This window comes from Chiloscyllium punctatum, chromosome 21 (genome assembly GCF_047496795.1).
Source record: "Chiloscyllium punctatum isolate Juve2018m chromosome 21, sChiPun1.3, whole genome shotgun sequence".
Classification (NCBI taxonomy): domain Eukaryota; kingdom Metazoa; phylum Chordata; class Chondrichthyes; order Orectolobiformes; family Hemiscylliidae; genus Chiloscyllium; species Chiloscyllium punctatum.
Window position 1 is genome coordinate 19,718,046 of NC_092759.1, and position 17,513 is coordinate 19,735,558.

At 59.6% G+C, this 17,513-nt stretch overlaps 1 protein-coding gene across 2 annotated transcripts in view; it reads right to left on the reverse strand.

The window, feature by feature from the left end:
• Positions 1-17,513, reverse strand: part of LOC140492652 (rhodopsin kinase GRK1-like) — an 82,897-nt gene that overhangs the window by 39,717 nt on the left and 25,667 nt on the right. The window contains exon 5 of one of the 2 annotated variants that reach the window (XM_072591690.1): positions 12,824-12,907. The exons of the other annotated variant lie outside the window; for it this stretch is intronic. Within the exon in view, the coding sequence (XP_072447791.1) occupies positions 12,824-12,907 (84 nt within the window). The remainder of the gene's footprint in view (positions 1-12,823; positions 12,908-17,513) is intronic. 2 annotated transcript variants of the gene reach the window in all.

Genomic DNA, 17,513 nt, shown 5'->3' on the forward strand with positions numbered 1-17,513 from the left:
CCCCCCATCCTGTCACCCTGTGGGGTAATCACAGACACAGACCCCCGTCCCATCACCATGTGGGGGAATCACAGACACAGACCCCCGTCCCGTCACCGTGTGGGGGAATCACAGACACAGACCCCCGTCCCATCACCGTGTGGGGGAATCACAGACACAGACCCCCATCCCATCACCATATGAGGTAATCACAGACACAGTCCCCCGTCCCATCACCGTGTGGGGGAATCACAGACACAGACCCCCGTCCCCTCACCGTGTGGGGAAATCACAGACACAGACCCCCGTCCCCTCACCGTGTGGGGGAATCACAGACACAGACCCCCGTCCCCTCACCGTGTGGGGGAATCACAGACACATACACCCGTCCCATCACCGTGTGGGGGAATCACAGACACAGACCCCTGCCCCGTCACTCTGTGGGGGTATCACAGACACAGACCCCTGTCCTGTCACCGTGTGGGGGAATCACAGATACAGACCCCCGTCCCCTCACCGTATTGGGGAATCACAGACACAGACCCCCGTCCCGTCACCGTGTGGGGGAATCACAGACATAGACCCCCGTCCCGTCACCGTGTGGGGGAATCACAGACACAGACCCCCGTCCCGTCACCGTGTGGGGGAATCACAGACACAGTCCCCCGTCCTGTCACCGTGTGGGGGAATCACAGATACAGACCCCCGTCCCCTCACCGTATTGGGGAATCACAGACACAGTCCCCCGTCCCGTCACCGTGTGGGGGAATCACAGACATAGACCCCCGTCCCGTCACCGTGTGGGGGAATCACAGACACAGACCCCCGTCCCGTCACCGTGTGGGGGGAATCACAGACACAGACCCGTGTCCCGTCACCGTGTGGGGATTCACAGACACAGACCCCTGTCCCGTCACCGTGTGGCGGAATCACAGACACAGTCCCCCGTCCCGTCACCGTGTGGGGGAATCACAGACACGTACACCCGTCCCATCACCGTGTGGGGGAATCACAGACACAGACCCCTGTCCCGTCACTCTGTGGGGGTATCACAGACACAGACCCCCGTCCTGTTACCGTGTGGGAGAATCACAGGCACAGACCCCTGTCCCATCACCGTGTGGGGGAATCACAGACACAGACCCCCGTCCCGTCACCGTGTGGGGGAATCACAGACACAGACCCCCGTCCCCTCACCGTGTTGGGGAATCACAGACACAGACCCCCGTCCCGTCACCGTGTGGGGGAATCACAGACAAAGACCCCCGTCCCGTCACCGTGTGGGGGAATCACAGACACAGACCCCCGTCCCGTCACTGTGTGGGGGGAATCACAGACACATACCCCTGTCCCGTCACCGTGTGGGGAATCACAGACACAGACCCCTGTCCCGTCACCGTGTGGCGGAATCACAGACACAGTCCCCCGTCCCATCACCGTGTGGGGGAATCACAGACACAGATCCCCGTCCCATCAACGTGTTGGGGAATCACAGACACAGACCCCCGTCCCGTCACCGTGTGGGGGAATCACAGACACAGTCCCCCGTCCCATCACCGTGTGGGGGAATCACAGACACAGACCCCCGTCCTGTCACCGTGTGGGGGAATCACAGACACAGACCCCCGTCCCGTCACCGTGTGGGGGAATCACAGACACAGACCCCTGTCCCGTCACCGTGTGGCGGAATCACAGACACAGACCCCCGTGCCATCACCGTGTTGGGGAATCACAGACACAGTCCCCCGTCCCGTCACCGTGTTGGGGAATCACAGACACAGAACCCAGACCTGTCACCGTGTGGGGGAATCACAGACACAGACTCCCGTCCCAGCACCGTATGGGGTAATCACCGACACGGACCCCCGTCCCATCACCATATGGGGTAATCACAGACACAGACCCCGTCCCATCACCGTGTGGGGGAATCACAGACACAGACCCCCGTCCTGTTACAGTGAGGGGGAATCACAGACACAGACCCCCGTCCCCTCACCGTGTGGGGGAATCACAGACACAGACACCCGTCCCGTCACCGTGTGGGGGAATCACAGACACAGACCCCCGTCCCCTCACCGTGTGGGGGAATCACAGACACAGACCCCCATCCCATCACCATATAGGGTAATCACAGACACAGTCCCCCGTCCCATCACCGTGTGGGGGAATCACAGACACAGACCCCCGTCCCCTCACCGTGTGGGGAAATCACAGACACAGACCCCCGTCCCGTCACCGTGTGGGGGAATCACAGACACAGACCCCCGTCCCGTCACCGTGTGGGGGAATCACAGACACAGACCCCCGTCCCCTCACCGTGTGGGGAAATCACAGACACAGACCCCCGTCCCGTCACCGTGTGGGGGAATCACAGACACAGACCCCCGTCCCGTCACCGTGTGGGGGAATCACAGACACAGACCCCCATCCCATCACCGTGTGGGGGAATCACAGACACAGACCCCCGTCTTGTCACCGTGTGGGGGAATCACAGACACAGATCCCCGTCCCCTCACCGTGTGGGGGAATCACAGACACAGACCCCCGTCCCGTCACCGTGTGGGGGAATCACAGACACAGACCCCTGTCCCATCACCGTGTGGGGGAATCACAGACACAGACCCCAGTCCCGTCACCGTGTGGGCAATCACAGACACAGACCCCCGTCCTGTCACCGTGTCGGGGAATCACAGACACAGACCCCCGTCCCGTCACTGTATGGGTGAATCACAGACACAGACCCCTGTCCCGTCACCGTGTGGGGGAATCACAGACACAGACCCCCGTCCCGTCACCGTGTGGGGAATCACAGACACAGACCCCCGTCCCGTCACCGCGTGGGGGAATCACAGACACAGTCCCCCGTCCTGTCACCGTGTGGGGGAATCACAGACACAGACCCCCGTCCCCTCACCGTGTGGGGAAATCACAGACACAGACCCCCGTCCCCTCACCGTGTGGGGGAATCACAGACACAGTCCCCCGTCCCGTCACCATATGGGGTAATCACAGACACAGTCCCCCGTCCCATCACCGTGTGGGGGAATCACAGACACAGACCCCCGTCCCGTCACCGTGTGGGGGAATCACAGACACAGACCCCCGTCCCGTCACCATGTGGGGGAATCACAGACACAGACACCCGTCCCGTCACCGTGTCGGGGAATCACAGACACAGACCCCCATCCCATCACCATATGGGGTAATCACAGACACAGTCCCCCGTCCCATCACCGTGTGGGGGAATCACAGACACAGACCCCCGTCCCCTCACCGTGTGGGGAAATCACAGACACAGACCCCCGTCCCGTCACCGTGTGGGGGAATCACAGACACAGACCCCCGTCCCGTCACCGTGTGGGGGAATCACAGACACAGACCCCCATCCCATCACCGTGTGGGGGAATCACAGACACAGACCCCCGTCTTGTCACCGTGTGGGGGAATCACAGACACAGATCCCCGTCCCCTCACCGTGTGGGGGAATCACAGACACAGACCCCCGTCCCGTCACCGTGTGGCGGAATCATAGAAACAGACCCCCGTCACGTCACCGTGTGGGGGAATCACAGACACAGATCCCCGTCCTGTCACCGTGTGGGGAATCACAGACACAGTCCCCCGTCCCGTCACCGGGTTGGGGGGAATCACAGACACAGACCCCCGTCCTGTTACCGTGTGGGGGAAACACAGACACAGACCCCCGTCCCGTCACCGTGTGGGGGAATCACAGACACAGACCCCCGTCCCGTCACCGTGTGGGGGAATCACAGACACAGACCCCTGTCCCATCACCGTGTGGGGGAATCACAGACACAGACCCCAGTCCCGTCACCGTGTGGGCAATCACAGACACAGACCCCCGTCCTGTCACCGTGTCGGGGAATCACAGACACAGACCCCCGTCCCGTCACTGTATGGGTGAATCACAGACACAGACCCCTGTCCCGTCACCGTGTGGGGGAATCTCAGACACAGACCCCCGTCCCGTCACCGTGTGGGGGAATCACAGACACAGACCCCCGTCCCTTCACCGCATGGGGGAATCACAGACACAGTCCCCCGTCCTGTCACCGTGTGGGGGAATCACAGACACAGACTCCCGTCCCGTCACCGTGTGGGGGAATCACAGACACAGTCCCCCGTCCTGTCACCGTGTGGGGGAATCACAGACACAGACCCCCGTCCCCTCACCGTGTGGGGGAATCACAGACACATACACCCGTCCCATCACCGTGTGGGGGAATCACAGACACAGACCCCTGTCCCGTCACTCTGTGGGGGTATCACAGACACAGACCCCTGTCCTGTCACCGTGTGGGGGAATCACAGATACAGACCCCCGTCCCCTCACCGTATTGGGGAATCACAGACACAGACCCCCGTCCCGTCACCGTGTGGGGGAATCACAGACATAGACCCCCGTCCCGTCACCGTGTGGGGGAATCACAGACACAGACCCCCGTCCCGTCACCGTGTGGGGGAATCACAGACACAGTCCCCCGTCCTGTCACCGTGTGGGGGAATCACAGACACAGACCCCCGTCCCGTCATCGTGTGGGGGAATCACAGACACATACACCCGTCCCATCACCGTGTGGGGGAATCACAGACACAGACCCCTGTCCCGTCACTCTGTGGGGGTATCACAGACACAGACACCTGTCCTGTCACCGTGTGGGGGAATCACAGATACAGACCCCCGTCCCCTCACCGTATTGGGGAATCACAGACACAGACCCCCGTCCCGTCACCGTGTGGGGGAATCACAGACATAGACCCCCGTCCCGTCACCGTGTGGGGGAATCACAGACACAGACCCCCGTCCCGTCACCGTGTGGGGGAATCACAGACACAGACCCCCGTCCCCTCACCGTGTGGGGAAATCACAGACACAGACCCCCGTCCCGTCACCGTGTGGGGGAATCACAGACACAGACCCCCGTCCCGTCACCGTGTGGGGGAATCACAGACACAGACCCCCATCCCATCACCGTGTGGGGGAATCACAGACACAGACCCCCGTCTTGTCACCGTGTGGGGGAATCACAGACACAGATCCCCGTCCCCTCACCGTGTGGGGGAATCACAGACACAGACCCCCGTCCCGTCACCGTGTGGGGGAATCACAGACACAGACCCCTGTCCCATCACCGTGTGGGGGAATCACAGACACAGACCCCAGTCCCGTCACCGTGTGGGCAATCACAGACACAGACCCCCGTCCTGTCACCGTGTCGGGGAATCACAGACACAGACCCCCGTCCCGTCACTGTATGGGTGAATCACAGACACAGACCCCTGTCCCGTCACCGTGTGGGGGAATCACAGACACAGACCCCCGTCCCGTCACCGTGTGGGGAATCACAGACACAGACCCCCGTCCCGTCACCGCGTGGGGGAATCACAGACACAGTCCCCCGTCCTGTCACCGTGTGGGGGAATCACAGACACAGACCCCCGTCCCCTCACCGTGTGGGGAAATCACAGACACAGACCCCCGTCCCCTCACCGTGTGGGGGAATCACAGACACAGTCCCCCGTCCCGTCACCATATGGGGTAATCACAGACACAGTCCCCCGTCCCATCACCGTGTGGGGGAATCACAGACACAGACCCCCGTCCCGTCACCGTGTGGGGGAATCACAGACACAGACCCCCGTCCCGTCACCATGTGGGGGAATCACAGACACAGACACCCGTCCCGTCACCGTGTCGGGGAATCACAGACACAGACCCCCATCCCATCACCATATGGGGTAATCACAGACACAGTCCCCCGTCCCATCACCGTGTGGGGGAATCACAGACACAGACCCCCGTCCCCTCACCGTGTGGGGAAATCACAGACACAGACCCCCGTCCCGTCACCGTGTGGGGGAATCACAGACACAGACCCCCGTCCCGTCACCGTGTGGGGGAATCACAGACACAGACCCCCATCCCATCACCGTGTGGGGGAATCACAGACACAGACCCCCGTCTTGTCACCGTGTGGGGGAATCACAGACACAGATCCCCGTCCCCTCACCGTGTGGGGGAATCACAGACACAGACCCCCGTCCCGTCACCGTGTGGCGGAATCATAGAAACAGACCCCCGTCACGTCACCGTGTGGGGGAATCACAGACACAGATCCCCGTCCTGTCACCGTGTGGGGAATCACAGACACAGTCCCCCGTCCCGTCACCGGGTTGGGGGGAATCACAGACACAGACCCCCGTCCTGTTACCGTGTGGGGGAAACACAGACACAGACCCCCGTCCCGTCACCGTGTGGGGGAATCACAGACACAGACCCCCGTCCCGTCACCGTGTGGGGGAATCACAGACACAGACCCCTGTCCCATCACCGTGTGGGGGAATCACAGACACAGACCCCAGTCCCGTCACCGTGTGGGCAATCACAGACACAGACCCCCGTCCTGTCACCGTGTCGGGGAATCACAGACACAGACCCCCGTCCCGTCACTGTATGGGTGAATCACAGACACAGACCCCTGTCCCGTCACCGTGTGGGGGAATCTCAGACACAGACCCCCGTCCCGTCACCGTGTGGGGGAATCACAGACACAGACCCCCGTCCCTTCACCGCATGGGGGAATCACAGACACAGTCCCCCGTCCTGTCACCGTGTGGGGGAATCACAGACACAGACTCCCGTCCCGTCACCGTGTGGGGGAATCACAGACACAGTCCCCCGTCCTGTCACCGTGTGGGGGAATCACAGACACAGACCCCCGTCCCCTCACCGTGTGGGGGAATCACAGACACATACACCCGTCCCATCACCGTGTGGGGGAATCACAGACACAGACCCCTGTCCCGTCACTCTGTGGGGGTATCACAGACACAGACCCCTGTCCTGTCACCGTGTGGGGGAATCACAGATACAGACCCCCGTCCCCTCACCGTATTGGGGAATCACAGACACAGACCCCCGTCCCGTCACCGTGTGGGGGAATCACAGACATAGACCCCCGTCCCGTCACCGTGTGGGGGAATCACAGACACAGACCCCCGTCCCGTCACCGTGTGGGGGAATCACAGACACAGTCCCCCGTCCTGTCACCGTGTGGGGGAATCACAGACACAGACCCCCGTCCCGTCATCGTGTGGGGGAATCACAGACACATACACCCGTCCCATCACCGTGTGGGGGAATCACAGACACAGACCCCTGTCCCGTCACTCTGTGGGGGTATCACAGACACAGACACCTGTCCTGTCACCGTGTGGGGGAATCACAGATACAGACCCCCGTCCCCTCACCGTATTGGGGAATCACAGACACAGACCCCCGTCCCGTCACCGTGTGGGGGAATCACAGACATAGACCCCCGTCCCGTCACCGTGTGGGGGAATCACAGACACAGACCCCCGTCCCGTCACCGTGTGGGGGGAATCACAGACACAGACCCCTGTCCCGTCACCGTGTGGCGGAATCACAGACACAGTCCCCCGTCCCGTCACCGTGTGGGGGAATCACAGACACATACACCCGTCCCATCACCGTGTGGGGGAATCACAGACACAGACCCCCGTCCTTTCACCGTGTGGGGTAATCACAGACACAGACCCCCGTCCCGTCACCGTGTGGGGGAATCATAGACACAGACCCCCGTCCTGTCACCGTGTGGGGGAATAACAGACACAGACCCCCGTCTTGTCACCGTGTGGGGGAATCACAGACACAGTCCCCCTTCCCGTCACCGTGTCGGGGAATCACAGACACAGACCCCTGTCCCATCACCGTGTTGGGGAATCACAGACACAGTCCCCCTTCCCGTCACCGTGTCGGGGAATCACAGACACAGACCCCCGTCCTGTCACCGTGTGGGGGAATTACAGACACAGACCCCTGTCCCATCACCGTGTTGGGGAATTACAGACACAGACCCCCGTCCCGTCACCGTGTGAGGGAATCACAGACACAGACCCCTGTCCCATCACCGTGTTGGGGAATCACAGACACAGACCCCTGTCCCATCACCGTTTTGGGGAATCACAGACACAGACCCCCGTCCCGTCACCGTGTGGGGGAATCACAGACACAGACCCCCGTCCTGTCACTGTGTGGGGGAATCACAGACACAGACCCCCGTCCCATCACCGTGTTGGGGAATCACAGACACAGACCCCTGTCCCGTCATCGTGTGGGGGAATCACAGACACAGACACCCGTCCCGTCACCGTGTGGGGGAATCACAGACACAGACCCCCGTCCCGTCACCGTGTGGGGGAATCACAGACACAGTCCCCTGTCCCATCACCGTGTGGGGGAATCACAGACACAGACCCCCGTCCCGTCACCGTGTGGGGGAATCACAGACACAGACCCCCGTCCCGTCACCGTGTGGGGGATTCACAGACACAGACACCCGTCCCGTCACCGTGTGGGGGAATCACAGACACAGACCCCCGTCCCATCACCGTGTGGGGGAATCACAGACACAGACCCCCGTCCTGTCACCGTGTTGGGGAATCACAGACACAGACCCCCGACCTGTCACCGTGTTGGGGAATCACAGACTCAGACCCCCGTCCCGTCACCGTGTGGGGGAATCACAGACACAGACCCCCGTCCCGTCACCGTGTGGGGGAATCACAGACACAGACCCCTGTCCCGTCACCATGTGGGGGAATCACAGACACAGACCCCCGTCCCATCACCGTGTGGGGGAATCACAGACACAGACCCCCGTCCTGTCACCGTGTGGGGGAATCACAGACACAGACCCCCGTCCCGTTACCGTGTGGGGGAATCACAGACACAGACCCCCATCCCATCACCGTGTGGTGGAATCACAGACCCAGACCCCCGTCTTGTCACCGTGTGGGGGAATCACAGACACAGACCCCCGTCCCATCACCGTGTGGGGGAATCACAGACACAGACCCCCATCCTGACATCGTGTGGGGGAATCACAGACACAGATCCCCGTCCCCTCACCGTGTGGGGGAATCACAGACACAGACCCCCGTCCCGTAACCGTGTGGGGGAATCACAGACACAGACCCCTGTCCCGTCACCGTGTGGGGGAATCACAGACACAGATCCCCGTCCCCTCACTGTGTGGGGGAGTCAAAGACACAGACCCCTGCCCCGTCACCGTGTGGGGATTCACAGACACAGACCCCCGTCCCATCACCGTGTGGGGAATCACAGACACAGTCCCCCGTCCCGTCACCGTGTGGGGGAATCACTGACACAGACCCCCGTACTGTTACCGTGTGGGGGAAACACAGATACAGACCCCTGTCCCGTCACCGTGTGGGGGAATCACAGACACAGACCCCCGTCCCGTCACCGTGTGGGGGAATCACAGACACAGACCCCTGTTCCGTCACCGTGTGGGAGAATCACAGACACAGTCCCCCGTCCCCTCACCGTGTGGGGGAGTCACAGACACAGACCCCCATCCTGTCACTGCGTGTGGGAATCACAGACACAGACCCCCGTCCTGTCACCGTGTGGGGTAATCACAGACACAGATCCCCGTCCCGTCACTGTATGGGTGAATCACAGATACAGACCCCTGTCCTGTCACCGTGTGGGGGAATCACAGACACAGACCCCCGTCCCGTCACCGTGTGGGGGAATCACAGACACAGACCCCCGTCCCGTCACCGTGTGGGGGAATCACAGACACAGACCCCCGTCCTGTCACCATGTGGGGGAATCACAGACACAGACCCCTGTCCCGTCACCGTATGGGGGAATCACAGACACAGACCCCCGTCCCGTCACCGTGTGGGGGAATCACAGACATAGACCCCCGTCCCGTCACCGTGTCGGGGAATCACAGACACAGTCCCCCATCCCATCACCGTGTGGGGGAATCACAGACACAGACCCCCGTCCCGTCACCGTGTCGGGGAATCACAGACACAGACCCCTTCCCGTCACCGTGTGGGGGAATCACAGACACAGACCCCCGTCCCGTCTCCGCGTCGGGGAATCACAGACACCGACCCCTGTCCCATCACCGTGTGGGGGAATCACAGACACAGACCCCCGTCCCGTCACCGTGTGGGCAATCACAGACACAGACCCCCGTCCTGTCACCGTGTGGGGAATCACAGACACAGTCCCCCGTCCCGTCACCGTGTGGGGGAATCACAGACACAGACCCCCGTCCTGTTACCGTGTGGGGGAATCACAGACACCGACCCCTGTCCCATCACCGTGTGGGGGAATCACAGACACAGACCCCCGTCCCGTCACCGTGTGGGGGAATCACAGACACAGACCCCCGTCCCGTCACCGTGTGGGGGAATCACAGACACCGACCCCTGTCCCATCACCGTGTGGGGGAATCACAGACACAGACCCCCGTCCCGTCACCGTGTGGGCAATCACAGACACAGACCCCCGTCCTGTCACCGTGTCGGGGAATCACAGACACAGACCCCCGTCCCGTCACTGTATGGGTGAATCACAGACACAGACCCCTGTCCCGTCACCGTGTGGGGGAATCACCGACACAGACCCCCGTCCCGTCACCGTGTCGGGGAATCACAGACACAGACCTCCGTCCCGTCACCGTGTGGGGGAATCACAGACACAGACCCCCGTCCCGTCACCGTGTGGGGGAATCACAGACACAGTCCCCCGTCCCGTCACCGTGTGGGGGGAATCACAGACACATACCCCTGTCCCGTCACCGTGTGGGGAATCACAGACACAGACCCCTGTCCCGTCACCGTGTGGCGGAATCACAGACACAGTCCCCCGTCCCGTCACCGTGTGGGGGAATCACACACACATACACCCGTCCCATCACCGTGTGGGGGAATCACAGACACAGACCCCCGTCCTGTCGCCGTGTGGGGGAATCACAGACACAGACCCCTGTCCCATCACCGTGTTGGGGAATCACAGACACAGTCCCCCTTCCCGTCACCGTGTCGGGGAATCACAGACACAAACCCCCGTCCTGTCACCGTGTGGGGGAATCACAGTCACAGACCCCCATCCCATCACCGTGTGGGGGAATCACAGACACAGACCCCCGTCCCGTCACCGTGTGGGGGAATCACAGACACAGACCCCCATCCCATCACCGTGTGGGGGAATCACAGACCTAGACCTCCGTCTTGTCACCGTGTGGGGGAATCACAGACACAGACCCCCGTCCCATCACCGTGTGGGGGAATCACAGACACAGACCCCCATCCTGACACCGTGTGGGGGAATCACAGACACAGATCCCCGTCCCCTCACCGTGTGGGGGAGGCACAGACACAGACGCCCGTCCCGTCACCGTGTGGGGGAATCACAGACACAGACCCCCGTCCCGTCACTGTGTGGGGGAATCACAGACACAGATCCCCGTCCCCTCACCGTGTGGGGGAGTCACAGACACAGACCCCTGCCCCGTCACCGTGTGGGGAATCACAGACACAGACCCCCGTCCCATCACCGTGTGGGGAATCACAGACACAGTCCCCCGTCCCGTCACCGTGTGGTGGAATCACTGGCACAGACCCCCGTACTGTTACCGTGTGGGGGAAACACAGAAACAGACCCCTGTCCCGTCACCGTGTGGGGGAATCACAGACACAGACCCCCGTCCTGTCACCGTGTGGGGGAATCACAGACACAGACCCCTGTTCCGTCACCGTGTGGGAGAATCACAGACACAGTCCCCCGTCCCCTCACCGTGTGGGGGAGTCACAGACACAGACCCCCATCCTGTCACTGCGTGTGGGAATCACAGACACAGACCCCCGTCCTGTCACCGTGTGGGGGAATCACAGACACAGATCCCCGTCCCGTCACTGTATGGGTGAATCACAGACACAGACCCCTGTCCTGTCACCGTATGGGGGAATCACAGACACAGACCCCCGTCCCGTCACCGTGTGGGGGAATCACAGACACAGACCCCCGTCCCGTCACCGTGTGGGGGAATCACAGACACAGACCCCCGTCCTGTCACCGTGTGGGGGAATCACAGACACAGACCCCTGTCCCGTCACCGTATGGGGGAATCACAGACACAGACCCCCGTCCCGTCACCGTGTGGGGGAATCACAGACACAGACCCCCGTCCCGTCACCGTGTCGGGGAATCACAGACACAGACCCCTTCCCGTCACCGTGTGGGGGAATCACAGACTCAGACCCCCGTCCCGTCTCCGTGTCAGGGAATCACAGACACCGACCCCCGTCCCGTCACCGTGTGGGGGAGTCACAGACACAGTCCCCTGTTCCGTCACCGTGTGGGGGAATGACAGACACAGACTCCTGTCCCGTCACCATATGGGGGAATCACAGACACAGACCCCCGTCCCGTCACCGTGTGGGGGAATCACAGACACAGACCCCCGTCCTGTCACCGTGTGGGGGAATCACAGACACCGACCCCCATCCTGTGACTGTGTGGGGGAATCACAGTCACAGACCCCCGTCCCGTCACCGTGTGGGGGAATCACAGTCACAGACCCCCGTCCCGTCACTGTGTGGGGGAATCACAGTCACAGACCCCTGTCCTGTCACCGTGTGGGGGAATCACAGTCACAGACCCCCATCCTGTCACCGTGTGGGGGAATCACAGACACAGACCCTCGTCCCGTCACTGTGTGGGGGACTCACAGTCAGAGACCCCTGTCCCGTCACTGTGTGGGGGAATCACAGACCCTGACCCCCGTCCCGTCACTGTGTGGGGGAATCACAGACCCTGACCCCCATCCTGTCACTGTGTGGGGGAATTGCTGGAACAGAGCCCTGTTCTATGATTGTCAGCCTGGTGTAATGACAGTGAGACAGTTACACACTCAGGGCAGTAACTCCCCCGTTCGATTCCATCAGATCCGGTCCCTCCACCTGCCTCTCTCACCTGGAGTCCCTGCATAGCCCCTGGTGTGGCTGCAGCCCTCCTTCAGCACAGTCGCTAGACCCAGGTCTGATATTCTCACATGACCTAGACAGAGAGAGATGGATCGTGACAATAGTGAGTAATGCCTGGCAGCAGACAGCAATACTGAGAAGGTGTGGACTGGAGGGATATGCAGGCTGGGTTAGTCTTGAAGCAGTGCTGTCAATATAGTAAGATGCTGTTGCTGGAGAACAGCGGGAATCTGGTATTAATGGTCACTCTGGAGATGTAGGGAAAACCACTTATTAATCTGCTGCCTGTGATACAGGAACAGTTTGCCTGACTCCCTGTTTAACAGCTGTTGTGACACCCAACCTGGGGATTCATCATCATTACAGATAGGATCAAGGTGACTACTAGACACACACACACTCACACCCCTCACACACACACTCACACACCCCCACACACACAGACACACACACACCCCCCCACACACACAGACACACACACACACACACTCACACACCCCCCACACACACACACACTCACACCCCTCCCCCCCACACACACACTCACACACCCCCACACACACAGACACACACACTCACACACCCCCACACACACAGACGCACACACACCCCCCCACACACACAGACACACACACACACACACTCACACACCCCCCACACACACACACTCACACCCCTCCCCCCCCACACACACATTCACACACCCCCACACACACAGACACACACTCACACACCCCCCCACACACAGACACACACACATACACACTCACCCCCCCCCACACACACACACACTCACTCACACACGCCCACACACACACTCACACACCCCCACACACACACTCACACACCCCCACACACAGACACACACACTCACACAGACACACACTCACACACAGACACACACACTCACACAGACACACACATGCCCCCACACAGACACTCAGATACTCAGACACACACACTCACACACAGACACCCCATCTTCAAGTCCATAGGCAGTCCTGCTCTCGACAGTGTTCACCTGCTCCTTTCGCTTGGCTGTCACATCCTGATGGTAGCTCCACAAAGAGTGGGAACATCGTTTGTTGATGTTGTTTGCAGTGTTCTAGGGGAGGGTCACTGGATATGAAACGTTCACTCGGATGTTTCACCACAGATGCTGCCAAACCCGCTGAGCTTTCCCTACAATCTCCGCTTTTGCTTGCAGCTGCTTTGGAGAATCGACAATTGAACTGAAGTGTGTTTCTAGTGAAACGCCTGTGTACAAGAGCAGTGAAACTGCCTTCTGCCACACTGTCCATACCCCCTGTCCCCTTTCTGCAAACTCCGTCTCCATAATCGCAACTTGTTCTCTGGCTCTGATCCTTCTGCTGACAGGACTGCAAACCATTAGGGCAGCACGGTGGATCAGGGGTCAGCACTGCTGCCTCCTACCGCCAGGACCCAGGTTCGATCCCAGCCTCAGGCCACTGTTTAGGAGGGTTTCCTCCCACAGTCCAGGGCTGTGCAGGTTAGGGTGGGTTGGCCATGGGAAATTGTCCCATAGTGCCCAGGGATGTGCAGGTTAGGGTGGATTGGCCATGGGAAATTGTCCCATAGTGTCCAGGGATGTGCAGGTTAGGGTGGGTTGGCCATGGGAAATTGTCCCATAGTGCCCAGGGATGTGCAGGTTAGGGTGGATTGGCCATGGGTAATTGTCCCATAGTGCCCAGGGATGTGCAGGTTAGGGTGGATTGGCCGTGGGAAATTGTCCCATAGTGTCCCGGGATGTGCAGGTTAGGGTGGGTTGGCCATGGGAAATTGTCCCATAGTGCCCAGGGATGTGCAGGTTAGGGTGGATTAGCCATGGGAAATTGTCCCATAGTGTCCAGGGATGTGCAGGTTAGGGTGGGTTGGCCATGCGAAATTGTCCCATAGTGCCCAGGGATGTGCAGGTTAGGGTGGATTGGCCATGGGAAATTGTCCCATAGTGTCCAGGGATGTGCAGGTTAGGGTGGGTTGGCCATGGGAAATTGTCCCATAGTGCCCAGGGATGTGCAGGTTAGGGTGGATTGGCCATGGGAAATTGTCCCATAGTGCCCAGGGATGTGCAGGTTAGGGTGGATTGGCCATGGGAAATTGTCCCATAGTGTCCAGGGATGTGCAGGTTAGGGTGGATTGACCATGGGAAATTGTCCCATAGTGCCCAGGGATGTGCAGGTTATGGTGGATTGACCATGGGAAATTGTCCCATAGTGCCCAGGGATGTGCAGGTTAGGATGGATTGGCCATGGGAAATTGTCCCATAGTGCCCAGGGATGTGCAGGTTAGGGTGGATTGACCATGGGAAATTGTCCCATAGTGCCCAGGGATGTGCAGGTTAGGGTGGATTGACCATGGGAAATTGTCCCATAGTGCCCAGGGATGTGCAGGTTAGGGTGGGTTGGCCATGGGAAATTGTCCCATAGTGTCCAGGGATGTGTAGGTTAGGGTGGATTGGACATGGGAAATTGTCCCATAGTGCCCAGGGCTGTGCAGGTTAGGGTGGGTTTGCCATGGGAAATTGTCCCATAGTGTCCAGGGATGTGCAGATTAAGGTGGATTGGCCATGGGAAATTGTACCATAGTGTCCAGGGATGTGCAGGTTAGGGTGGATGGGCCATGGGAAATTGTCCCATAGTGTCCCAGGGATGTGCAGGTTAGGGTGGATTGGCCATGGGAAATTGTCCCATAGTGCCCAGGGATGTGCAGGTTAGGGTGGGTTGGCCATGGGAAATTGTCCCATAGTGCCCAGGGAGTGCAGGTTAGGGTGGATTGGCCATGGGAAATTGTCCCATAGTGTCCAGGGATGTGCAGGTTAGGGTGGATTGGCCATGGGAAATTGTCGCATAGTGTCCCAGGGATGTGCAGGTTAGGGTGGATTGGCCATGGGAAATTGTCCCATAGTGTCCCAGGGATGTGCAGGTTAGGGTGGATTGGCCATGGGAAATTGTCCCATAGTGTCCCAGGGATGTGCAGGTTAGGGTGGGTTGGCCATGGGAAATTGTCCCATAGTGCCCAGGGATGTGCAGGTTAGGGTGGATTGGCCATGGGAAATTGTCCCATAGTGTCCAGGGATGTGCAGGTTAGGGTGGATTGACCATGGGAAATTGTCCCATAGAGCCCAGGGATGTGCAGGTTAGGATGGATTGGCCATGGGAAATTGTCCCATAGTGCCCAGGGATGTGCAGGTTATGGTGGATTGACCATGGGAAATTGTCCCATAGTGCCCAGGGATGTGCAGGTTAGGATGGATTGGCCATGGGAAATTGTCCCATAGTGCCCAGGGATGTGCAGGTTAGGGTGGATTGACCATGGGAAATTGTCCCATAGTGCCCAGGGATGTGCAGGTTAGGGTGGATTGACCATGGGAAATTGTCCCATAGTGCCCAGGGATGTGCAGGTTAGGATGGATTGGCCATGGGAAATTGTCCCATAGTGCCCAGGGATGTCCAGGTTATGGTGGATTGACCATGGGAAATTGTCCCATAGTGTCCAGGGATGTGCAGGTTAGGATGGATTGGCCATGGGAAATTGTCCCATAGTGCCCAGGGATGTGCAGGTTAGGGTGGATTGACCATGGGAAATTGTCCCATAGTGCCCAGGGATGTGCAGGTTAGGGTGGATTGACCATGGGAAATTGTCCCATAGTGCCCAGGGATGTGCAGGTTAGGGTGGGTTGGCCATGGGAAATTGTCCCATAGTGTCCAGGGATGTGTAGGTTAGGGTGGATTGGACATGGGAAATTGTCCCATAGTGCCCAGGGCTGTGCAGGTTAGGATGGGTTTGCCATGGGAAATTGTCCCATAGTGTCCAGGGATGTGCAGGTTAGGGTGGATTGGCCATGGGAAATTGTCCCATAGTGCCCAGGGATGTGCAGGTTAGGGTGGATTGGCCATGGGAAATTGTCCCATCGTGTCCAGGGATGTGCAGGTTAGGGTGGATTGGCCATGGGAAATTGTCCCATAGTGCCCAGGGATGTGCAGGTTAGGGTGGGTTGGCCATGGGAAATTGTCCCATAGTGTCCAGGGATGTGTAGGTTAGGGTGGATTGGACATGGGAAATTGTCCCATAGTGCCCAGGGCTGTGCAGGTTAGGATGGGTTTGCCATGGGAAATTGTCCCATAGTGTCCAGGGATGTGCAGGTTAGGGTGGATTGGCCATGGGAAATTGTCCCATAGTGCCCAGGGATGTGCAGGTTAGGGTGGATTGGCCATGGGAAATTGTCCCATAGTGCCCAGGGATGTGCAGGTTAGGGTGGATTGGCCGTGTTAAATTGTCCCATAGTGTCCAGGGATGTGCAAGTTAGGATGGATTGGCCATGGGAAAATGTCCCAGAGTGTCCAGGGATGTGCAGGTTAGGGTGGGTTGGCCATGGGAAATTGTCCCATAGTGTCCAGGGATGTGCAGGTTAGGGTGGGTTGGTCATGGGAAATTGTCCCATAGTGCCCAGGGATGTGCAGGTTAGGGTGGGTTGGCCATGGGAAATTGTCCCATCGTGTCCAGGGATGTGCAGGTTAGGGTGGATTGGCCATGGGAAATTGTCCCATAGTGTCCAGGGATGTGCAGGTTAGGGTGGATTGGCCATGGGAAATTGTCCCATAGTGCCCAGGGATGGGCAGGTTAGGGTGGATTGGCCATGGGAAATTGTCCCATAGTGC